Below are 27076 nucleotides of genomic sequence, written 5' to 3'. Positions count from 1 at the left end.
GGTTGGGACTGACTTCTGGAGGTCAAACAGTTCAAGTTTCTTTTTGAAGCAGAACTAACACCAGTGATAGATCAGGTGAGCCATGAATTTGTATACATCTACAAAGAGATTTATAATCTTCTTTGGGTAACTTTTTCCAGTGCTGCACTGCCCTCTTACTGAAACTTTTTCCTAATGTACAACTTAAACCTCCCAAGCTGGAACTATATTTTCCTTTCTTTGTTATTACGTTTTCCTTTGTTATTACATTGCTTCTAACTTCTTGTATGTTTGTTCAAATATTTTTTATTGTGGACATAAGTGATAAATTTTTAAAATATTAGATAGCAAGTTTAAGTGCTGTGCTTAACTCAGTAAGAGACTCTTTTGAGGAAAAACCATGCTTGGACTTCTCTTATTTAAAAGTCATTCTTGTGGTTAGTGAAAATGAGTTCTATGGCTTCCTGATTAGCGACAGACCAAAAATAAATAAGTATGGTGGCAGCCTAAACCAGTTCAATTATAAACTTTATATGGGTTGTTTTTTCTTTTCCAAAACTGTCTCCCTGGCCTCCTCTTTTTAATACATTAGTTTGCAGCATTAGCGTGGTTTTGAAGTAAATCTTACTCTTATCCCCACATGCTGGCTTGGGGTTTGAAGAGCAGGCTTAGTACAGGTGAGATGGATTCTGTTTGCAGGAATCTGGACTGGGAGCTATACTGGAGGCTCCCTGTGCGCACTGACTGTCATGTGTCACATAGGTTGGCTTTTGGACAGCTTTGAACTGTGTGTGGTGGGGTTGTCTGTGTCAAGGGACAAGACTAAACCTGGTCAAGAGTAAACTCTCCAGACTCTGTATGATGGCAGTTTAGAGGCTGGATATAAAACCAGCTATTTTATTGCTACTCTCTCAGCAAATCCTTGACCATATAGGTGAGCCTGGGTGCGCACTATCTGGACTTGAGATCTAGGCTACCATGTGCATGGTGGTTGTCTGGTAGAATAAAACTGAGACTATAATTCAAATACCAGCTATGGATATACATAAAAAGCAATGGCTTAAGAATCTCTCAGAGGAAAGTTTAAGACAAACTACAAGGTCATCACTAAAACACTTGTTTGTTCAAGACTGGGTGAGATATTTGTAATGCTAGATAAGTTAATAGCAGTTATGCAGAGGAATAAATTCCTCTGATTAGAAGAATAACAAAGTTAGGAAGATCCATGAGTCAGGATTTACAGTCAGGCAGACAAACTATTCTGAAATGTAAAGTAATAAAGCAATATATGAAATGTAAAGTTAATACAGTTAAGTGGAATGGAAAACAAATCTGCTGTATGTTAAACCCTGATTACATCTGTAAATTAATGCTAAAGCAGCTTAAGAGTATGTTGAATTGTATTCCAAACATATAGCTAATATTTTCTGTTTCATCTTCTGTCTTTTTTTTTCCCATTTCAGGCATTGGATGAGAGAATCCCCAATACGTTTGCACTCTAATTGCATTTCGTAATACTTATTGACAGTAAATTTCAAAATACTGAGTTTTCATTCATTTTCTTCTGTGAAGATAGCTGATACAAAGCTCTGCTTGACAAGGGTACACAATCTCTGTCAATTTGGCACTGTCAGGTTTTATTTGTGAGTGTTTTGGAAAGTTTGGAAATGTTGCATTCCCATTTTTGTAATATTTTTTTCATGCTCCTGAAATTCTGAAGTCTCAGTGGGCTAGGGAAGAAATAGACTAACTAAAGCTAGGACTATACATGATGATTCAATTTTTGCTTTTTTATATTCTCAACTTGTCATTCAGAATAGAATTTTATTTGTAAGTTAAAACCAGCATCCATTGGGGTAAGCAAATTGAACTGAGGGATTAGTAATTTGCATCTCTGCATCTAATTGCATTAGATTTGCATCTCTGTCTTATCAATTTACAGAAATAGGTAATTTACACAGAAAATAGTGTCTTGACACAATATGAGAGGATAAAGTATAAACATATCTACTTGTAATCCCTCCAGGGCCATGGTGAAACTGTAGTGGTCGTGTTTGAGCAGAAAGGCTCTCGTTTCATTTATTTTGTGATTCTATTCATATCACAGTTTTTATTTATCAGGCAGATGTATGAATGTGACCCATTTTATTCATCAGCAGAATATAAGTGTATTTTTTGTATTCTCAGGTGTCCTACTTCAAGAATAGTATAATACCAGCTCAGAGTATATATTTATACTTCAGAAATTCTCTCATGTTTGTTGCTTAAAGTTACAAATGAACCAAGATCAAGCTACAATGAATGAAGAGTAACTGTAATTTACCTACCTTTTAGTCTGCTCGGAGGACCTAGAAAGAATAGGAATAAAGCTTTGATTTTCAAAGGTCCCTTCGGTGGGACACATCTCCCAGTGTAAGATAATGGCAGTGAATACCACTGAATATCAATTTATGTGCATCTGAATTTGTGTATGTGTATATATAAAAAAATATACACATACAAAATATGTGTTTACTATATGTCATATAGTAAACACATATTTTGTAGTAAAGCTACACTTATGGGCAATACTGACAGTACCACTCCATTTTTTTTACACGATTACATAGTACACTTCCGGTTTTTGATTTTTTGGTGACTGTATATGAATTGCAATTTGCACTCAGATGCCAATGATAAAAATTCACTGAAAAGCACAGGTAAACTCTTTTGGCTTGTTATATATTTTGGTACAAGCAGCAGCTGAGGTTGTATAACATAGTAGTTTCATTTTGGTTGTAAGACAAGGAATCCCTGTGGCTGATTAATAATTTTTAAAATATATTTGGAAAAGACAGTTTATTGCAAACTGTTTTACATTGTGAATGGAAACATTACATGAATTGTTCCTGCAAAATACAGCCCATCGATTGTAAGGCTGGCTTGCTAATGAAAACAGGAACAAGTCTGTCACACAGTGTATGTTTTTAAGCTGGCATTACTTTGTCGCATACCAATAGTACCATGGCACATCCTAAATTTGCCACTAAAAAACAGTGATTATGCCATGCTGCATTGCCAAACTATTCATTCTAAATCAATCTTTGAGCATTTTAGTGGCTCAGTAGTGGATATACCTTTCAAATTTTCACTGATGAAGTGGGTGAAGCTTTAAAGCAACTCATCATGTTGTGAAGCAGGAAAAGGATGCTGGCATGGGAGTGGAGTTTGAAAGAAATTGCCACTTTCCAGTTCCTTTGCTATCCACAAGGTCTTTCTTAGTGTTAACACAGCACAGTACATACTAATAAGTAGTTTGATCAGTTGTGTATGCTATGTCAGGTCCTGTAGAAGTAGAAATCCTTGTAACCTTGTGAACCTAATATATATTACAGAAGGAAGAGGTGGAGAGAAGGGGAATGAGGAGAATCTCACACAAAATTCTTACCAGACCTTTAAACATTGTTGCTCATCTGGTTTGTACTTACACAATATAGAGACACCTACCAATCTCAGTATGTGGCTTAGCGTACTAGATACTGAACATATATAACAGAGGAGAGAGGTCTGTTTCCCAAAAGCTTGATTGATATGACCAGCAAAGAATAACTGGAAGGATGGCTTACAGATTGTTTGTTGTAATATGCATTGCTTGTCTCTGAGTCATTGCAGTGTTTAGTGACACTGTAAGACTGAGATGATAGTAAAGAAACATGCACTGTGCTTAGAAAAATGATGGAAGGAAAATCTTAAATAGAAATTTTGAATAAACATTTCCCATAAAATGTCTTAGAGACATATACCTCTACCACCTGAGTCTTCCCCTTCTCCCACCTAATTTTTAATAACCTATGTGAGGTTATATGTTGGTCAGGGACTTATTAAATAAGTGTATGTATAGAGCACAGATTGTCATTACCAGTAGCAAGTATACACAGGTTATTAAATAATTGAATGTATTTCAGGTTTGCTGTCAGAAGGTAATACAGATTTAGACTTATGGAATTTACCTTTGGACATCAGCTACTTTAGATTCTCCTCCCTACCATGCAATTCTCTTGTTTAAATGAAATCTATATATAACTTTGAGGTAATTAAATATAGGTTTTGTTTGTATTTTTAACATATTGGAAGAAAGGAGGTATGTATTTTTGAGTGATGCTACTTTATTACTTGTTAATAATGGATAATGGATGAAACAATTCAATGTATCAACACAGTCATTCATGAATAGTTGTGTTAAAATCTGAAGGAGCATTATTCAGTTTATAGAAAGATCCTAAAGCACTTTATTGGGAATTAACAACATACTTAAATGTATACTAGGGCTGTGTAGTTTGACTATTGATACTGAAGGGCTAAGAGAGCACCTAACAGCTATTATGTATTCAAAATAGAGACTCTCCTTAAATTCCTTAGTCAGATGGGACAATAGAAGCTAACATACACTATTTTTGTACAACCATGGCCTTTTAATTAGGTGTTTCTGATCCATTTCTGTGACACATTTTGAAATAACCCATTGTAGAACAATATTTCAGACCAGAACAAACATAATGCTATTACTGTCTGAAAAGACCAGTATTAAATTATGCTTTTAAAACAGCAAATTAAGAATTAACATGGATTGTTTATGACGATCTTTGATACACTAGCAAACCTCCTGATATGTTCATGGGAGATGCAGCTTGAGAGATGTAGTTTTCTTCATGCATTGTAAGAGGAATTAGGTTTATAGGAATAATAGTTGCTGCAAAAGGTACAAAGAATAACAGTCATCAGAATGACTGAGAAGTAACACAAGGATAAGATTGGGCTATGTAACATCCAGCTGCATTGGGAGAAAGAGAAAGTGAAATAACTATCATGGAATTTAATAAATAATGCAGCTTTTAGATTAGAGTAATAAAATAATGTTTTATAATAATATAGACAAAATGGGAAAATATTTTTAGATTGTATTCACTTTCTCCTACCAATGAAGAAACTCCTGTGTGTTTGGGTTTGGGTTTTTTTTGTAAATAGTATTATAGAATGTATGAATTAACACTGAAAAGCAGTAAGAAGCTCTTATTCATAACACATTAGAATAAACAGGTATAAAGAAGAGCTTCTTTACCTGAAAAGCTAAGTGCACAGAGGATTAGAGTGATGTAATCTTCACTAAATCTCCTTGTATGCAGTAAGTTGCTTAGTTCCTATATTCTAAATGCTCATTTTACCTACCTGTGCACTAATACCCAATGTAGACCAACCCTGGATATTGACTAGACTAATTTCTGCCATTGAAAACACTTATGTGATTACCCTCTTGTAATGTTGGAGGTAGCTGTATGCTGTAGAGAACTTGGTACTGCTGTCATCTTTGAGTTGTCCCAAGAGCTTTATATGAAGCTGTGGTTCTTTAGGATTCCCACAGTGAAAGTAGGAATTTGGTTTGTCCCCTATGTCTCACTTCATTTCGTTCCAGGGCAAAACCTGAGCAAGTTACTGAGCAACTGCAACTTCTGTCCTCTTCCTTTCTGTGAATACTCCTGAATTCTTGGGGAATAAATACCAGCAGACTAAATTGGAAACTTTTTGTTTGTGAGCAAATGTATTAAAGCCGTCTATACTTGGGAGGTGATGCATTGCAAGCTCAGGTTCTCAGTAATGATATATAAATTTTATACAGCCATGGCAGTGAAGGTTTCTGAAAGTTTCATCTACTTCCTGTGACAGGAGAGTGCTTAGTCCCATGATCAAGGCCTTGTAAAGCTGTCAAATTTATATCAGCAAAGTAATTTTTGCTAATATTATCAATGTTTTTCTGCTGGAAGTGTTGTTTCAATTTATACTTCTGCAAAGTATGCCGTAAGAGATTCCAACTACACATGCAAGTTCTTTTAAACATATTCCAGATTTTTTTTTAAGCTGTCTGTAGTGCTGGCTACACAGTGGTTCTATTTAAAAGCTATTTTTAATAGAAGTTATTTAAAATCCTTTATAATTTACTGGAAAATCCTGTCATCGATCCTGGGTATTTCTTAGCTACCTGAGTATTTGAGAAATGCAGTGAACTTCGTCATATGTTTTGTACGAGCCAGTGAGTAGTCTGTGCATCATCACTAGCACGTTGGTATTTCCACTTAGGCTTTGTAGATTAGTTTATATAAAACATGTAAATAACTATACACAAAACCTTACTTTCGAAACTAGGAAAATACTTTTAGTCAGATAACTTGGAATAATTTAGAACTGATTTTTTAATATTCTAAATATCTTAATGACTTCACATAATTTTCTTCACAGCCTTGAATAGTTTTAGAGTAATTATTTCCTCAAAATAACTATAGTGCTTCAACAAAGGATCTAATCAAACAGAGAAAATATTGGAGGAAGAGAAGTATGAGTGGGAATACTTTTTGTTCTTGAAAAGTATGTTTTTGTCTGTGCTGCCAGCCTGTGTGCCAAAGATAAACAGTGAATCAGTCTGGGGGTATCTCTGCTATCCTACAGCAGGGCTCAGCTGCCATCTCCATGACCTACCACAGCACAGCAAGCTGTTGTGTGCACCATGACCCATGGTCTGCTCAGCCACCGCAGGCTGCTCTCCCAACGTTACACCAGGCAGTGTGGCTGCCTCAGTTTCCTGTCTGCCCCTGGTCTGTGTAACGCTCTCCTGGGTGCCTGTAGGGAATACGCTCTTCAGATACAGATGCTAATATTTTTCTGATGCTTTCTCACTTCAATGGAGTGAGTCAGAAGGGGCTTTCTACTGATGATCTCCCAAATCTTGTATCACTGGTGTCGTGTCTGCTCTGACCAAACAAGTAGGTGCTTATGCCAGAGAAAAGCAAAAAAGCATGGATAGTGTTCTTAATGAGAAAATAGCAGCCTTAAATATGCTAGTACAGAAGGCGCTGCAGAATTAAAGATGAAGTCATGCATGACTAATTATTTGAAGTTCATCAACTCTATGATGTTATTAAATTACAGTTTGGAAAGAAATATTAACATCTTTATATTAAAATCTTCTTTCTTAGAAAAAAAAACCCACAACAAACCCACCCTGTCATTCCATAGGAAAGATAATAGGGTTTTTTCCATTTGGGAATTCATAGATTGTTTCAATGATCTGAAGTTTATCCAGAAGATCTTATTTTCAATAATTCAATTTTTCCCTGGTCATATTAATTACAATTCAAATATTTTAATACCAAAATTAGATGCGGCAGAAATAATATTTTCTCACAAACACAGATTTAAAAGTTCCATATTATTCTAACAAAATATAATAATAGTGATTTAGATATTAGTATTAATTTTATGTACAATTTCGAAGGCAGATTGTCAAAATATAATTAGAAAGCTCTATGCAACAAATTAAATACACTCTAGTAGCATGGGTGAAAAAAGCATCTGTTTTGAAGTACTTTCATTAGAAATTAAAAGTCTTGAGTAAGGAAAATTAGATTTGTATGAGATGAAATCAGAAAAAAATGTAGCAATGTTAGCTGCAAAGAATAGGATAATATCTATGGACCATGGAACAAGCAAAGTAAAATTCTACTTTGCTAAATTAATGTTGAATAATATAAATGAACCACAGTCCTTAATTTCTAAAAACCTTTATGTATTTACTAAATATACTTGAAGTCATTATAGTTACTTTGTTCTTAAAACCTAATGAAAATTACTGAATTTAATAATTCCTTTCCACATTTCACTTGGCTGAATGAATGCCTCTGTCTTCAGCTCACTTTTATTTTCAGGCTTCTGTAGTAGCACAAGTTTTGAATAATCTATGGTGTCAAATACATCCATGTCCCACTGTGCACATTCCCAGTGTCAAGTGTGTTGATGCTTGCCATTAGGCCCTAAGTTGGTAGATGCTTATGTAACAGCTTCCAGTTGTGGTTGGTTTTGGAAGGCTGAAAGAGAGATAACGGTATAGTCAACTATATGCTGTCTTAAAGTAAGGGAAAAAAATTTTGAGTTTGTTTTTTCTTTCAGATTAATAGTGGATGGCTGGAAAAAAACAAGCATCTCCAAATACTGTTAGTTAAGGGTGTGCTATGATCTGGGAAGGTTAGAAGCATAGTATTTCATGAGAATTCCACTGCTCAGAGTCATAGCTAAATTGCATAAATTACTAAAATTATTTTTCTTCACTATTTCCTGTATTTCTACTTTGACAGCTACAAGCGATAATCTAAGAACTGGTTAATAAAAGAAATATTTTTAAAACATCGTTTGAAAGAGCTCTGGTGTCGTAACTGAATTTAAGTTGAGAATTGCTCTTGTAATGCCATATGGAAAACATGCCAGCCATTTGTAATTAATCTTATCCTTCCAAACGAATTTGACTCAACTCTGAGTTACAGTGCTTATAAGTCAATGCACAACTACTGAACTCTCACAAATCTTCATGTCAATTTAGTATTTTTGAAATTGTGTGATTCACAGATCCTGACAGCTTGAAGTATCTCAGTGTATCTATGTACATAATGTGTTTGTGTGTGTGTGTATATACAGGTACACATACATATATCTGCTAAAACAGACGTGTCACATTCTGCTTTTCCTGGTGGGCTGTATGCCAGAAAGGCAGAAGTTTTTTTCCTAATGTGACAGTATAGTTGTTTCTATCTCTAATCAGTGTTCAATCTGTATTCAGCTAAGAATGCTACAATGGAATTACTGAGAAAGATGTTGAAATAGTAAGGGATTTGGTCTAAGTTCATTTAATAAAAAAAAAAACACCACACCAAAAACCCAAAAAAAACCATCAAAAAACCCCAACCAAACAAAAAAACCCACAACTCCCCTACCCACAACCTCACAAAAAACAGAAAATAAGCCTAAACTTTGGTCATTTGTTCAAAATGAACATGCATTGCAAAAGTGTTGTTTTAAATTGATTTGGTTATTACTTTTACTTTTTCTTTAAAAAAAAGTTTTATTTTTTTAATTTAATTTTGTTCTTAATCCTGAATCCAGCTTACATACTGCAAAGTAGTTTATGTTTATATACTTCTCATTTGAGAAAAAAACACACATATTGGTAATATTTCAATTTCACTAGCACCAGTGTTCATTTAAGCACTATAACTAAGATCATACTTGACCTAGCATCTGTGTGTGGGAGCTTTGCGGTATGATTTGTCTGCTGTGTTTGCTTGAGCAGCCTCTCATTTTAGCCAGAGTTAGGGAGTTGAGGCGTCAGCAGCCAGGTGGGGAGGGCTGGTGGCTTCGGTGGGCAGCAGAGCTAACGAGGCAGCTTCTGCTTGAGAGGGAGAGAGGGCAGCTGGGTGAGGGACCGGGGCGCGCTGCGGGTGCTGGAAGCGTATGCCAGCATCCCCGCCTGATAAAAAGGGTGTTTTGGGGGATGTCTGTGTTTTGCTTTTTCAAATGTAAAATTGTACATGTTTATTGGGGGACTTTGTGCTTTGAAGTCAAAGGACAAAAAGTGCCCCTGCTTCGCTGCACTGCTCTGGTTATGACTTTATTTCTGTTCTGAGATAAAAACTGAGGTTTAGTTTGAGTGTTCCAAAACCAGATACCACTCTCTCTCTCTTTCTTGTAGGCAGGGTGCTGCTGTGCCAGGCAAACCAGGAGGGATCTCCCGTGTACAGTGCCCCCAGTTCACTAGTATACACCTCCACAAGTAAGCTAGTGCTACGGCTCTTTTGTTGTTTTGTTTTGTGACAAAAGCACGTTAATGTGAATTAAGCCCCCCAAAACTGTGAACTTTCCCAATAGCTCTTTTTAAGGTAAATGTGGTGTTTATAAACATATGTAAATAATATCTACAGATAATTCAGTGGTTTTAGTTGCATCTTTATCCTCAAAGTGTTTGTGTGTGTATATATATTTTTTTTAATTAAAAAAAAACAAACCACCTATATTGCAAAGTTCTACAGAAATGGTTAGAAGGTCTACAGTAACACTGATTATGTTTTTTTTTAATCCAGTACTGTTGTGCACTCTGCATTTTGTGTAGAAGATGAAGTTGTGTTTCTTTTTCTTTTCTGATCACAACTGTGTTTTAATAAACAAAAAGTCATATCATGCCACCATGTGATTGTCAGGAAGCAAATAGATATGAAGTTTTTCTTACAAAAGGAAAAAGACTGTGTACAAGAGGGTATTTTGAACTATAAAAAGCTGCCCTAAAGAAAAAAAAAAAGCAAAGACAGGCTGAAACAATAGATCATCAAAAGCATCAGCCATTTTTCTGTACAAAACTGTGGAGTACAAATGTGATCTCTAAAATTCTGAAGCAGAAGTGGAACTGATTCTTCTTAGAGTGTATGAGATTGTATTGGTGGTACCACTGATACTCATTCTGAAATCTGGTCAGATAAGAAGCCTCTAACTGAACGAAACAGTAAGAATTGCTGCTTGTTGAATCAGGGTGAACAGCAGCATTTGCTATGTGTTCTTGGCAGTCCTCTGTAAAGAAAATAATTTATATTGACTGATTTAACTACATTATTGGATATGCTCTCTCTGAAGATTGTATTCAACCTAAAATGCAATTCTATTTTTTAAAGCTTCTCTAGACTACTAACACACTTACTTTCCTTTATTAATTAAAACTAGGAATTGAGGACAAGAGAGTTCCGTAGTCATCATCTCTACAGTGATATAGCTCTCTTATGTCAAATGCTATGAATATCATCCCTAGAGCTGCTGCTTTTACAGTATAAATATGGGTTCTATTTTCAAATCAGGAGTCTCCAAATACATAGTAAACTAACGAAATACATGAAATGTTTTAAATTGGAACTGGAATTATCAATTAAATCTGCATTTGCTTCCAGGCGCTCCAAGAACGTTTTGTACTGTCACCTTTCCCAAGCAGTTGGGTTTTTTTTAATCCTTGTGGTGACACAGAGATTAAATACTTACTGTATAAACCTGTGTCCCCTGTAGTACACATTCAGTGCACTATTCCTTTTTGATTAAAATACCAGTCTTTTGTCTGAATTGACAATCTTTGACTGAAGACTCTTTTCCTAGAAAATTCTCCAAACATTTAATTCATCTCACTGTTAGGAAGCCTCTTTTAGAAGAGGAGGACAGTGTTTGTTTTTTATTTTTCTGGAAATTACTCTAAATAAATCACTTCTTAAGTTTACCCTGTTGCTCTTATTATCTCACCAAGTTTTACCCTAGGAAATTTATTTCTGAGGTTGCTGTTTACATTGTACAGTATTTCCACTATTATGAAATCCCTAGCTAGTCGTTGTCTAGCTAGCTAAGCTCTATACTTCACTGTTTCCATTATGTCTCATGAGTCAATGCCTTTGAAAAATCTTGTTTTGCGGTGGTGCTCCTTGAATAATGATATCCTAATGAACACCTGTTTGTTTTCAATTATTCCAAATACATAAGTAAACAGACTTTGCCTATGTGCCTCCCACTGGGCAACGTGTAATACACTTGTAACAGAGATTGCTAGTAGCCCTTGCAGTTGAAATTATTACACTTTTTGTTGAATCTGTGTGTCTGCAAGTCATGATTTTTCTTTTATTATGTATAGTATTTCATATTACCAAAATGTAGTTTCCCCTCCAGGTTCACAACTCCTAATAATAGAAAATTACTGTAATTACTGATGATTGTTATTGGGGTTTTTTTTTGTTTCTCCTTATTACAGAACTTCAATAAGAATGTAAAATAGTTAAATTTCTATAGGAAATTCTGCTAAGAAATTAATAGAAATGAAGCTCGAGTTTCGTCTCATTTTCTTTATTATTTTAAAGATCTTCTATACTCCTTTTTTATACACATTTGTAATATGGAAATGATAAGTGATAAGTCAACTAATACTTTTGGTATTATCATTCCATGTAGACGATATTGCAGCCTTCATCATTGAATAATTTGTTATTCTCTGTTACTGCCAGTATTGTAACTGTGTAATATTTCAGAACAGATTACCATGTAAAAATTAAGAATTTTTAAATTTATAATTGCTTTAGCAGAAAGGAAGGAGTCAGCTGAGATTTTTTTAAAGCCATCTGAGAGATCTGGAGTTCATTAAATGCTAATGGCATTTAGGAATTTTTAGATAGGAAAAGGATAGTCCCAATTTTTAGATATGATATTGTCTTTAACTTGACCATATTGTCAAGTTGTATGCTCCCAAGTTGTATCTGTAAGGAATGAAGGACTGAAACATGGTTGGAAAATACATTTTTCTTAACTTGGCTAGCTTTATTTCTCACTTAACTTTTTGACTTTTAATTGTATTGGTCACTAGAAGCCTCTGATGACTGAATGCTTTTACCCCATTGTTTTTGGCTAGTCAGAAAGAAAAGTACATTTCTTGAAGCTAATTTCTTTCCCTTCTGATATTTTATTTCCCCAGGATATATTTTATGTATCATATTGTACGTTTCCCAGGACAGTGATTAGTTACACCTCTGAATATGTCAGGAGACAGAAACATGGCTCTGCTTCCTTCCATCACTTCTGGCCCTTCACATAATACAGAAAGAAATGAGCTGTTCCTTCTGCAAGCAGTGGAACAAATCAGCAGCAATAGTCTCTCATGCCTCATCTGTTCCCTTGTGAAGATGGGAGCTGGATCAGTTTTTCATTTGCACATCTATTCTGGGAATAGATAATTTGTTATGTAGAAAGCATAGTTTCAGCATGCAATTTGTTCACATCCCTTGGTGGGACAAATCTTTTGCCTTACTGAGAAAACCAGAGTAAGGAAGCTCGTGATCTCATCTTGGCTGCTGTGGATTCCCATAGCATTGGCATCTCAAGGACAGAACTAATAAAACGGACTTCAGTTAAATACTTCATCACCATCCTAATGCAGAATGCAGACAAGTATTGGAAGGAGATATATTCAGAAAGTAAAGATAAAAGTTCACCAAGTCTCAGAGATTAAGCAAGCATTACCTGGAAGCTTCCTGGAGGCCCGTGGTACCTCACTGAAACTTTTGAATCAGTTTGTCTGCACAGAAGTCTCTTTTACAGTCACCCACTTCTTTGGACTAGTTGCTTCCACAATAAATTTCAAAATCCTGAAGAAATTTGTATCTACTGTTAAGTAAGAAATATACTGAGAAAAATTTTGGAACTTTTAAAAATTGAAGTCACTCAAGAATAGTATTCATAAAAATATTAAGACCCTGCTCGACAAAAGAAAGACTCAAAAGAAGAAGAAAGTTCTGTCACTGAATACCTTTATCACTGTTCTACAGAGGCCTGTAATATACCTGGGTATGTACGGTTAGAAAAGGCAAAACAACTAATCTGAATTTATGCAAGGACTTTTAAAAACAGTTTATTACCTATTTTCCCCATTTTTCTATAATGTAGAAGTGCCTGAAAATGTGAATGAAATAGGAGTTAATGAGAGCCAAACCATGGGAAAGAAGGAAGCCATTAAGTCATAGAAACCTAGAATAATTCAGGTTGGAAGGACTAGGTTGCATCGGGCACCTTTAAGGATGGAGACAGCACAAGCTTTCTGGGTCATCTCTTTCAATGCTTGAATGTCCTAACAGTGGAAACCTCTCTTCTTTCCAGTTATGTTTGTTGTCTCGTGTCTTCCCAGTGTGTGCCTCTGTGAAGAGCCTACCTCTGTTTTCTTTATAACCTCCCCTGCCCTTCTGTGGAAGGGGATGGAAAAGAAGATGCACCTGCCAGTCAAGAACTTGGTTGTGCTTGGGCTTCCTGAGTACTGGCTGCTGTAGCAAAGAAGCCAGCCTAAAGCTGTACAACACTGTTTTCAAAAATGTGCATCCCCAAGTCCCATGGAAGGCAATGAGAGAGAGATTACAAATTCTAATAAAAGTTCAAAGGCAGCTAATATTTTTCACTCTCAAAATCAGAACTTTGATCTTTGTAAGTTTTAGGGTTTATTTTAGCTCCAAGTAAAAAGTAAAGACACTTGAGTTATCAGGTATGTAACTACTAGTAGATTTTTCTGAGCATGTATTAAAGAGACAGTTGATGACTAAATAGCTAACGACGTAGAATAGTAAATTGCTGCATGCCTTCTCTCAGAATGATGCGCAGATAAGTGCCTATATTTCCCAAATGTTTTGCATGGCCATAAAAGAAAATTTTGCTTTGACTTCAATAAGTACATTTTAAGCTTATGTCAGTTCTGGCTTACATTTTCTAAATGTTGGAGTTGTTTCATCTTCAGTAAGCATGCTTATCAGCTCCAAAATGTAGATGTTCTTTTTCCATAAATTTTCATTTTGATTAAAAATAAATAAATCTTTCATATTGCAATAAAGTGATAGAATTAAAAGAAGAAAAAAATGAAAATGCAGAAATCAAATATTAATTTATTCTATTTTATCATACTCAAGGGCAGATGAAGTTGATGGCCCATTTTTTAATTGATATATTGATTACAATTTTGTAAGAAATGATGGTGGAATTCAGCAAAAATTATTGAGGTGGTACAAACGCTTATAAATCTGTCCCACATTGTTCTTGTTCCTTAATTGTAATTGTCTGATAAAACTTTCATCAGTTTCTGTAATTAACCTAATGGTCTAAATGAATTTCCAGATCACTGGTTATTCATTTCAATGCAGAAAATGCCATTACGTTGTGTTTAATTATTACAAAGTAAGTTCACAGTCCATTGTATCGCTAGAATAGAATTTTACTGTTTTAACTGTTTCAATTATTAATATTTTTTTCATCTCATTTTGTTTCTCCCATTTATGGACTTTAGTGTTCATTTTCTATTCATACTGAAATGATATAAACCCTTTATAATTAAAATGTTTAAAACCCAATGCTCTTTAAGTTCCCATCCTCAAAATATCACTGTGGATATTTTTTGTATTTATCATTTCAACTATTTTTAAACATAATTCCCATGATATGCCCTAGAACATCTTATTTGTCTTGATATTCCTTTCACAGAAGTACACATGACAGATAAGCACTCACCAGAGAATACTTCTGCTTTGCGTCAGACAGATATTAAAACAATAAACTATGTTGCCCTGGGATTTTAGCTTATGAGCAACCAGAAAACAACAAGGCAAAGATGAGATGTTTTTGAAAGGTGGGAAGGCAGTTATTTCAGAAAATTCCCTGGAAACCTTTGGTCCTGTAACATTTTTTACAAGAAATATTTTTAATGCTTACGTTCTTTTAAAGCAAATTAGGAAAATACATTCCATTACTTCACAGCAGGCATTAGAAAAGTTCCTAAATTATCCTAATAACCCTACTGATCCAAAGTTATGTGTTATATGCCAGGAGAGATGGAAAATCTGTAGCAGAAGCTTTAAGTATTAACTACATGATATGGAAATTTTGCTTTTTATATGAGTTCTCTATTAAAAACTTACCAATGCTTATGTACGACAGACACGTACTATTTTTGAAAAGGTTCTTTTTTTTTCTGTGGGTGTTTGTTTTGATTCATAGATGGAGGAGAGTTCAGGACTTTGTTGATATGCATGAAATAAATAAGGAAAATCATAAATCATAAATGTAATGCCACATCAAATAGTAGCGTTTAGTCCAATTCAGGACTCGCACTACAGAAATTAAAATTATGTAAAACCTGTCTATTCAATATTTCTGTTAAATATCTCGCATAGAAGTAGGTTACTTGGCTTAGGAATATTAGTAAACTACTTAAAAAATGCTGTATGAAACTATGTTCCTGTTTCTTGTTTCAGTGAAGACATTCCAGGTTTTATTTTTCTGTGACATTACTAATGACTTGAAGTAAGACCTTTGACATTTCTATTATATTCTGGGATAGTCTATTACCAAGGAGATTACATGGTGAAAATAAAAATTTTCAAAAGGTGATTTAAAGTGTGCTTCTGAACATACTTCATTAGTGGAAACATTCAGTTTAGAAACCTTGATTCAGTTGATTTTGTCAGGTTTAATCTGTTTCACACATGTAATTACTTGAAAATTATATTGTAATGATGATAATGAGACTCCAAGTGACTGAAGTGTGGGTGCTCCTGGCGTTTGGTATATACTTTTCTGGGCTTTGTGTGTAAGACATGATTGATTGTGTTCAATCTGAATGGACATATGCTTTACTGTAATGACATCAATGATTAATTTGTTCTGATTTTGTTGTTGTAGTCTTTCTCAATTTATTTGTTGTGGTTTTACTGTTATTGGTTTAGTAAACTTGCAATTTTGAATTGGTGTATGGGTCAAGAACAGTTTGAAGAATAAATATAATTTACCAGTGTTACAATATTTGTGAATTAAATGTAAAAAGGTTTCTGCAAACTAAATTTTTAATTGGTCTGTTTTCTCTTAAACTAAAATGGAATGGCAGGTCACTTAATCACAATTAAAACAGATATTAGTAGATTGTATTTACATGTTTGTGTTTTTGCCTGCTTTTTATTGCCTCATAGAAAAAAAGAGATAGAGCACCTCTCCAAAGGAGTTCTGTGATTAAGGCTATTTAACCAATGTAGGACCGAGATTCATGAATGAAACAGTTCAAAAATTCTTCCCATAAGGAAATGTCCATACATTTGAGTAGACCAATCACACATGTAATTTCCAGGGTACAAAAACCTCATTACTGAACATTTAGGAGTCAAACTATTTTAATTTGCTTCCTGAATTAATTAAGTGCCTGCCTTTATAAAGTAAAGAGAATCACATAATGCAGGAAAAATGTGGAAAGTGCTCTTCCTTGTCTGTGTGTTGAAATACAGTCAGTTGACTTGAAAGTTTAAATATAGAAGATACCAGTAATAAGTAGAAGTGTAAAAGGTTGAAAAAATAATGTATTACTTCCAGAGAAAAGTACTGATGTCATCTCTTGTGGAAATTACTTCAGAAGGATTTTAAACATGGATTTGGCCCACTGCATTGGACCAGAGGCCATGTTTTTCACAAAGTTTCACAAATTTGAATGCAGGGTAAATCCACTGACTTCTAAGTCAGATACTTATAAAGATAATAGACAATTAACCAAATGAAGTAAAATTATATTCATATGTTTTGTGTTATATTCTTGATTTAAGCATCAACCTTTTAAACTGCAAAGTTAGGCTGGTTAGGGTTTTTTGGTAGCACTGCCTGAGATTCCATTCCATTTTTTTCTGCTCTCTGTCATTCCATATTGTCCTTCTGTAATTATTTTCAGGATAACTGTCCTTTTACCTTCTATCAGTATTTTAAATGGTGACTAATAAGTCATCAGTAAGATGTATTGTAGTTGCACAGAACCTATAAATATGAGTTTAATTTCAATATGGCAAATCTGTTCTTAAGTGCCTTGCTGTTTATACTCATTCTTCTGTTAACCTGTTTAGTGATGGGGCAGTCTGCCTGATCTTGCATGCTTAAGAGTTTTATAAAGACAGACATATCTTGAATTGTGTGCTATTGACTTTTTTTGTTAACTTATACATCCTATACCTGGCTAGTGGGAGATGAGTGGCAATGTGTGCATAATATTTTTAGTAATAAATTATGGTAATTATTTTTGTAATTTAGTTCAAATAATAAAGATCATGTTTGACAAAGGACAGGTGGGCTTCTCATGTCTTAACTTAGTGCTTTCCTGTTAATGGAGGTATGACACTTGGCCACTGGTAATACTCGTGACTAACCAATGAGTTAGGACAATAGGATTGTTTGGACTTAGTCCTCTCAGTATGCAGCTAAATAGTGAGAAGTACTTTTAGCATTTTTTTGCATCTTGATTTGTGATGTTGTTATACATATGGTCCTTTGTGTAGAGTCCTATATGGAGGCTACTCCCATTGCCTTGGCCTTGCCTTCCAGGTGCTGTGTTATTCATTTTCAGTGGATAGGCGCACACACAGTTGACCATATATCTCAAGTCATTCTGTCTGTCAGATGTAAAGCTGTTAATTTTTTGGTTTTGAGCTTAGCTTGTAGGATTCGGTTTTTTAAAAAAAAGACTTTACTGTCAGTCTCCTTCTTGCATCATGTGACAGTTGTTTTTAAAACATGGCTCTTAGGATTATGTTGTATACAGCAAAATTCTTCGACCTGAGTTTCACAAACAGTAAGTACTTTTGAGGGATGAACGTTTTAAATATCTATATGACTCTTTGTACATGTTATTTTTTGTTTTGGCATTTTTTTTCCCTTATGGCTTGGATTAGGTTAACTAGCTGTTTTTTTCTCAATCACTTCCTGCCTAATTTGTTCCCAACCCAACATTCTGATAATGTTCTTTTTTACAGTTTAATTCTATGAAGTTATAGTAATCCTTGTGTCATCCAGACAGAACTTCTTGTCACCAAATAATTGACTATCATGAACATTCAATTACTAAATTTTGTCATCTCTTTATAGTAGTGCTACTTTTCATCTAGTTTTCCACAACCGTGTCCTTTCTACATTGCCTTCTGAGGCAGTGTTTAGCTAGACATAGGAGAATTTTTCCATTTGCTTGGAAATGTGTAGACGTCCAACAACCAGGAACACAGGACATGTTATTGTTCAGTTTCATCATTTACATTTGAAGATTGTTCTTTAATCTGATCTTTAATTTAAAATCAGATGTGACTGTTGTTTCTTTTTCTTTATGTTCTAGTTGTTTTGTTGTTTGTTTATACCTACAGAGATTTTTCTTGTGTGTTAGTCACTTCTTTTGTGAAAATTCAACTATGCTTTCTACATCAGCTATTTGTATTCTTAGTAATATCAACTGTGGAATATTCTTGTTTACCATAAGTAATTTGACCATCAACCATAGCATTTTTTAATTCAAAGTTGTAGGTTGATTATATAGCTTTACAAAAAAAATTCTCCATCATCTTGTTCTTTTTTAACCCTCCACTTCCTCCATTTTCTTCTTCATGTTAAGAAAAATCCCTTGATGTCTGAGGGATTCAGGTGTCTGCATATACAATCGTGTAAAAGGACAAGATATATGGGAATGTCTGATAGTCACCAAATCAGAAAATGACTGAATCTCAGAATGACTGAATGTTGGAAGGAACCTCTGCACATTGCCTTGTCCACTCCCTGCTGCTCAAGCAGCGTAACCTCAAACAGGCTGCCCAGGACCACGTCCAAACAGCTTTTGAATATCTCCACAGATGGAGACTCCACAGCCTCCCTGGGTACCTGAATCAATCCTCAGTCACCCTTTCAGTGAAAAAGTTTAGGCAAAAAGATGAGACACTTTCCAGGCATTGGCACCAAGATTTTGCTCCAAAGTTTGTAAATTCTGGGCATATAATTGTATCAGCATGCACAGAAACCAATGGTGGTTTGTTTATTGGTATATTAGAGGATATGAAATGAAGGAGGGCAGAGAAAATGAATAATTGCAGATATACTTAAAATAATTGTAAGGAAATTTAAGTGTGAGTTCAGTATGTGCAAGTAATTGTTGTAATAGTAGATCAATTAGATCTGGAAACAAATTTAAGGTAAAGGTAACCAGATTAGGGTTTTGTTGGAACAGTGAAGTGTCTTTCTATAATTTAACATAATAATAATAGACATATTATAATAAGAGGTTGCTTTTTACTGAAATATTTGATTTTTTTGAGTTAATTTGTTTATCTTCATGATTTTGTATGAAAAAAACTTACAAATCTTATTTTTCATATATCTGGGTATGAGAGAGTTGAAAACAGTATCTTAAAGCAGCTGTCCTCTCTTTCTTGAAATATTTACATAATCTTTCATGGTACAACTTTTTATAATAAGTTTCACCAATTCTATGTAAAATTTTTGTGCTACTTTGAATTTGACTGGAAATGTAGTGCAGTAGAGTTCTATAAAGGGATTCAATTACAGTGTGCAGTGTTTTGTAAGTAACTGTCTCTCATAAAAAGTTAATTAATCAGAGCTGTGTCAATTTCCTTGTGCCATGTCAATTTGCAGCAAGGTAATTAATCACTAATCGCCCAGCGTGCAGCAAACTAAGGGACAATCCATGAGTCATTTATTGTTTTTTTTTTCAAAATAAATGGCACACAGAGCCATGAAGAAACACATCTTGCCTTTCATAATATTTTTATCGACAGTTTTGCATGTTGTAATAGACTGCAGCAACAAGCAGCTGTAGTTCAATGGAATATGAATATTAAAGAAACAAATGAGAGCAGATTTATAGGCCATTGCTTTTCTGTTATGTCAGTTTTGAGATTACACTGAACAAATGAACAGTGAAAAATTACTCTTCCATGTGGAGAATGGTGATTAGACTTATACATTAATTAGAGATTTTTGTTTTCCTTTTCAATGCATTTCAAATGAGAATGTCCTATAAGCAATAGTTTGTCCAAAATGCAGATTTATTCATTCCTAAACAACAGGGTTTAATACTGACATATATTTTTGTACAATAGTAAGGAAATAATTGTTCTTCTAATTTTAAGTATGTTTCATAAAATGAATAGGTTGTGATTGAAAGAAATAGAAGGGACCAGTTGTGACTGTATTTGACCTATATGGCAAATTTCCTTTGAATTCAGTTAATTCACAACTAGATCCCCAGGGATAATCATCTCACAAAAGTGACAAATGAAAAAATGTTTTTTCAGCTTGCTATTTCTAAAAATTATGAACTTGATTTTTTACTCTGAAATTTTAAGAATCAATATATATTTAATTTAAAAGCCTTTTAATGTTAAAATCTGTAGTTAACAGAGCTTAAATGTTACCTGAAGTGTACTTTGGACTTTGTATTGGCATGCAAAGATCTGCACACATCCCCTTTACCACAGTTTTTATAATGCTTTTAAAGAGTACCAAGTAATGCTACTTATTACTATTACCGTGAAGTGAAAACTCACTACACAGCATATGTCAGGATAAACTCCTGATTCTGCTCCTGAAATCTCAGATAATATAATTTAGATCACTCCTCTTAGCCTTTCTCAGCATGTTACCCCTTACATCTCTGTTTTTAACTTATTGTCGGGCACTTCTGAAGTGTTTCCTCCACAGGGATCTCCCTCAACTATGGATACAATGTAAATGTGTCTCCCTGCCTTTATAACAGTTAAACTATGTTGCAGTAAATTAGCGATAAACTGATTGAAACATCATGCAGCATTAAAATTCTTCACCATGAAACATTTGAAAACTCTTGATGGCACGTGACCTGATAGTTTGCACAAAGATGGAGAGATTAGAAGTGATGAGGGGTAGATTTGTTCATCCATTTTGATGGCACACCTTTCTTGAGGCATATGGCACACTCATACAAATTCAAACCACAGCACAAATGCAAAGAATAATTGCCCATTAAAATGGCTGTATATTTTTATGGCTTTGATACAAAATCTGCCCCCTGTTGTTTTTTGCATCTGCTACTCTTCCATCTATCCCAAAGCTTTAAAACTTTAATACACAGTGTATAACCCTGAAGTATTCTAACCAGGTTATGTTCCTCCTTTTGGGAACTCAAACTTTGTCATTGTTCATTCAGTCTTTGTTTTCTAAGCCATAGGTTGAGATATGGTATCTAGAAAGTGCACCTGCCTGTCATGTTCATTTAATAAAAAAAAATGAATAAAGCCTATACTTATGCTACAACTTTTGGAAGAAATTAAGATTTGATTAAATGTCATGTATGAACACAAAGATTAGGTTCCTCTTAGTTTTCTCATGATCATATTTGTTTTCTTTATAAAATCAGTAGTTACCTGGTTTTACTGATATGCTAACATGAAACCTGTTAATTCCAAAAGCCTTTGTATTTGCTTAAATGTTGCCATTTGATGACCAGATTTCATATTTGAAATTGAAGTTTGATGAAGGAGATACCCTGACAGTGTTTTCATGTTTACAAAGTGTGTCCAGAAGAAAGAACCTTTTGGACAATATTCATTGTAATAATGCATTTTAAAAAAACTTTATCCTCTTCAATGTAAAAATAGAACAAATAAGTTTAAAGAAGGAATCTTGCCAACATACTGTTCCTAAAACTGTTTCATTTAGGCTGTAGTACACAATGATTTGTACACTTTTTGGTAATTATATTAAGCAAAACCAAACACTTCCACAGCAATTTTTGACACTTATTTTTTAATTTGAAAAAGTAAAATTTCAGTTCCACTGTAGGAACTGATTTATTGTTGTTTCTGTTGTAATCCCATTCATATTTGAGTAGCTGAACGAATAACTACTGAACTGATGGAGCTATTAGGTGAAAATGCAAATTGTTTCTTTGACTTGATATTTGATCATTTATAGTCCTGAGAAAACTATTTTTTTAAAACTCATATTACCACCTCATATCATCAATGCATAGATAAACAAGTCTGCCTTTTCACTACCACAGATCAGAAGAAACTCAGTCATAAAATTACTTTGATAAATTTAAGGTATTTTTGCTTAGAAGTGGACTTGGATGCTTCCCTGCTGAGAGTCAAACACATCTTCAACCCCTTTATAATAGCATTTTCTCTGGCTGAGTTTCAGCAGTTTGGCACTGAGGCTCTAAGGAAGGTTGACCTACAAACTGTAAGTCATTAAAATCTTTACCCCTCATGGCTAATGTAATCATTTCTTTTGGGGCTGGTTAATAGTACTTATTGCTTCCTGATGGGAGAACCCGTTTCATAAAATTGTTTTTATGAAGTCCATTCTTCAGTTGTGTTCCAATGGTGCCACTTCTGCTGGTTATTTTGGAGTGAGGATATTAAAAAGTTGGTAGCAAAATAATTTGTGTGGTCATTATATATTCCTAACAATCTGATTTCTCAGGTGGCCTGAAGTAGCACAATTTTTTTACTGAACTCAAATCCAGGATGATATGATTTTGTTGACTCAAGTCAATATTTTGGGATGGATATAATTCTGTGATATATAAATTCTGCTGTTAGACCTCATTTGATCATAAGACCAATGTTACTCTTATTTCCGTATTTCTTAGGCTTAGTTTCCATCATGTCTTATCCTCTTCTTGACAGAACTCCAAATCATTGCTCTCCCTTCTACTAATTGCTTCTACAACCTTTTTTAGAGTTTTGCTTTACTCTATACATTTGATGCTTAATAATGGTATTATGGAGACACTGCAAGGCAAGAATAGCAAAACAATTAAATTACTTCAGGTTTTTCATTTAAACACATCTTTTGTGTTGTAGATCCTTTTTAAAATGGTAGAAATCACTGTTTTGTTTTAGTATCTCCCATGAATGCTAAGCCTTCACTGCATGTTCTAGGTTTGCAAACACTTATGGGCTAAGTGACGCTTCCTGCTACCTTAATCTTCTAGCTTTTTCTCCTCTTTCACAAAAGAAAGCCTCCTTTCTCATAAAAATTTAATAATTTTTTTGAACTATTTTATGTTCTTTTTTACGTACTCACTGATGAGGACACTCTGCTTTTGCAGTGACATTTCTTTGTAAAGAGCAATTCACTGTCAAGACTTAAGAGATAGGTCCATCCTTCACAGAAGTTTATAGGGTGTGTTGCTGTTTGGAGGAACTGATGAGTTAATTTCAAAAAGTACATTTTAGGGCTGAAAGATTGTGTAGGACCTTGAGTGTTTAACTGAAAGAAGGCTTACTACTTAACTGCTTTAAATTTTGCCAAACATAGACGTTGATTACAAAGAATTATTAGCTGAAACAGAGCAGGATTTTCTAGACCATGTTGTGGTGGTTTAGGCTCAGTGTGTAACTGAGCACCATGATGCCCCAAACAAGGGGCTAGTCAAAATAAGGACTGGGAGGGCTTCTCACCACTTAAAAAGGTCACAGGCAAAAGACAGACTCATCATAAGGAATAAAAAAACAACCAAACAACAAAAACAATTTTGTTACCAACATCAGAGTAGAACAATGGGAGATACAACCAGATCTTTAAAGTCAAAACACCTTCCCTCCACCCTTCCCTTCTTCCCGGGCTCAACTTTTGTTCCCAGTTTCTCCACCTCCCCCCCCCACCCTTGCCTTGAGGCGCAGGGGGATGGGATTGGGGGTTGCAGTTGGTTCGTTCCTTGTGAACCTTCAGGAGTAGGGAGGTCCCTGCCCAGTCTCTCTCTCTGCTTCCACGTGGCCTCCCCTTTCCACAGGAGAAAAAGCCCTTACAAGTCCAATACGGGTCTGCCCACAGCTGCAGTTTTCCTTCATGCACAAAACTGCTTCAGCCCAAGTCAATGTGGGGCTCCCCACAGCTGCAGTTTCCCTCACACACGAACTGCTCCAGCACACGCTGCCCAGAGTTACGGCTTCTTCAGGGACAGCCACTGCTCAGGTGGCCCTGCCCCACCGGTGAACTCTATGGGCTGCAGGCAGTCGACCTGGCTCTCACCACAGGTTGCAAAAGGGGAACCTGGGCTCTGTGTCCTCCTCCTTCCCCCTCTCCTTTCTTTTCTTCAGCCGATTTTGGTGTTCCTCAAAGTTGTTCTCCTCAGGCCTCAATCCTTTCTTCGCTGCAGGTCTCTTCTGATGGTTCTGGAGTGTTCCCGGCTCTCTCTCTTTTTGGGCTGGAGCTGCAGCGGGGCTTAAGCTTAAGTTGGGGTTGGGCCGGCCCAGCTGGACAGGGCCAGGGCCATGCTGATCGGGGCCATTGCCAGAGAGAGCGAGCAAGCCCTGCACTCCCCTTAAATACATGAATTTGCAGGGGCACTGATTGGCTTGGCCCTGGTCAGAGGTAGGTCTGACAAAGGCAAAGGGGGAGCTTTTCAGGTAGCTTCTTAAAGGGCCATCTCCACAGCCCTTCCCTCATTACCAGAGGCACAACCAAAAACCCCTCACAGAAAACCCAATACACATGTATTGCAAGGCCACAACATTCTTAGATACCTTACATTGCTTGGGCTTAGACTTTTTTGAATTGGTTCGGTTTTATTTACCATTACTTCTGTTTTTCTTGTAAAAGTATGTTTTCTGTGAATATGTAGAGAACTATATATGCACATGTAAATGAAGAAGTTGTCCGAACAGCTCAAATGTTGTGAGTCTTCATTAATTTTGTGTCGGTGGCTTTTAGATCAGAGAAATTTATCTTAATTGAAGTAGTTTAAGAGTGTCCCTAAAGACTACAATTTTTTAGACCTAACTACAGATCAACAACCTTCAGGTTTATTATTTAAGATATCTACCATTTTAGTGTCACTTTTCCTGGCCAGACTCTCAAGTCCAATCTTTACCATTTGCTTAAGCAAACTCTTCTCAGCAGTTTTGTTGCTTTTGTTTCTTTTTATTTAATTGCATTATTCAGAAAAGGCACAAATTATATCTCAAATTATTGGAGAAACTTACTTCTAGAAATTACTGTCTAGTAGATGGAAAGGAGTAATTTCTCTAATGCAGGCAGAGTGCAACTAAACATTACTCTGCTAACAAAGATATTGGTACTGGCTTTGGTTGTTTCTCCATCTAGCCCAATATGCTGTATTTGGAAAGGAGCAAAAGCTGGATGCCTAAAGAGAAGTTGTAAGACTGGAGCTAGTTGTAGGTATATATTTCTTTGAACATTCTTTTTGATTTGTACAGTTTTGAGTGTTTATATAAACCAAAGGTGAAGTCCTTATACTGCTTCTTTGCAGGGAAACTGTTCATTCATAATTCTCAAACAGATGAACTTTTAAAGTTTTAATATCCATAACAACCAGTGGCAGAAAGTTCCATAGTGACTTAATTAGAGGTTGTATGGAAAGCCACCTTTTCCCATATTTTCTGCATTATTCACGATTGTGAAGCTTTGTCATAGCTCCCACAGTCACTCCCACTTATTTTCCATGCTGCAGAGTACTAGTCCACTTCATTGTATCTCATGCAGAAGTAACAAGAGTGATTATAGTTATGATGACTGACAGTTTGAAATACATGTTGTGCACATCACCTAATTTAAACCAGGATAGGAAGTCTCCACCATGTGGTATTGACAAATACATTCTCAGGTGGACAGACGTGAACAATGATGTCCAACCCTTATGTTTTTCTCATGTATTGCTAACTTCCATCTATGAATTTTTACTAAAGCATTGCACCCTTTATTTATTTATAAGTATGGGGAGACAGTCCACTCTATCAGAGGAGCTACAGCACAGTCTGTAGATCTTTTTACTGTAATGTTTGTAATCTTCAGTCTGCTGAAATTATCTTTTACTTTTTCATGTGCACATTGTACTGATTGTATGCAAGACTGTTTACTGGGAGACGAAAAGGACAAAAGTTATATGGTTTGAGCAGTAGTTCATGATTCTAGCACTACTGTATTTGTACTGTTCAATATTCAATACTGTTGTGTATGCAAAAGTACTTACAGCATCCAAATTTCCAAGTACATGACATATATGTCCATTTCCTGCCCCCCACCCCCCCAGAAAATGTTTTCTGTGGCTTTCTTCAAGCCATCTTAAATGCAGTTGATTGCAAAGTTAAAAACAGTATATTGAGTTCTGTAAGCTCATCATTCCAATTTTGACAGGTATTCTTTTTACAGAAAGAGGAATAAAAATAGAGTATTTGTGCTTTTTAAAAGACCTTTTAAATTTAATTGTATTGCCATAAGGTTGTTTTATATTGTATCACAAACACATAAATATGCAGAAGTACTGTATAACCTTTTTGTCAGTGAGAAGGACCTAGCAAAACCCAGAAGTCACAGTAGTAAGGCAGTAATGAAGTCACTATAACTACAGTATTTTCTTTCATATATTCATCCAGCGACGTCTACAAGTTGTGAATTTTTCATTTTCTTTTTCAAATTCAAGGCTTATTTTAAAATTTAATGCTAAAACAGATGAAAGACATATGTGGATTGAAATAATTTCATATTTCAGACTTGAAAAACTTACTGTTTTCTACATCATTACTTTCATTTGCTTTCTTCTTATTAGGGCTTTGCCAAGCAATATTTATTTCTTTTATCTCTTTATTTACATACTGATAAAAATTCAGCACAGTGAAGCACAACTGAAGTAACCTGAGTGCCAACAGAGTTGGATTTTATTTTCTCTGTCTCACTGATGAACTAAAAAACTACCTGTTCTAACATTGGCCAGCAATACATGTACAAAGGAGAACTGAAGTAATCAAGTATTGGTTAAAAAGCTGGCAGAGAAAGTAAAGTGGAAAATTTCTTTTTTATTTTTTCAATTTAAAAGCTTATGAAAAGGAAGTTTTACAGATACTTTACAGAAAAAAAAAAATCAAACCTTGAAGTAGTACTGTTCAATTCC

At 35.1% G+C, this 27076-nt stretch overlaps 1 protein-coding gene across 1 annotated transcript in view; it reads left to right on the top strand.

The window, feature by feature from the left end:
- The window catches only part of RBFOX1 (RNA binding protein, fox-1 homolog (C. elegans) 1), a 226197-nt gene that overhangs the window by 180529 nt on the left and 18592 nt on the right, over nucleotides 1-27076 (top strand). Inside the window, 1 exon segment of the mRNA XM_010187938.1 lies at nucleotides 9527-9607. Within this exon segment, the coding sequence (XP_010186240.1) occupies nucleotides 9527-9607 (81 nt within the window).

The sequence above is a fragment of the Mesitornis unicolor genome, unplaced genomic scaffold (assembly GCF_000695765.1).
Source record: "Mesitornis unicolor isolate BGI_N332 unplaced genomic scaffold, ASM69576v1 scaffold20917, whole genome shotgun sequence".
Lineage (NCBI taxonomy): Eukaryota > Metazoa > Chordata > Aves > Mesitornithiformes > Mesitornithidae > Mesitornis > Mesitornis unicolor.
This window is presented reverse-complemented; position numbering and strand designations above follow the sequence as displayed.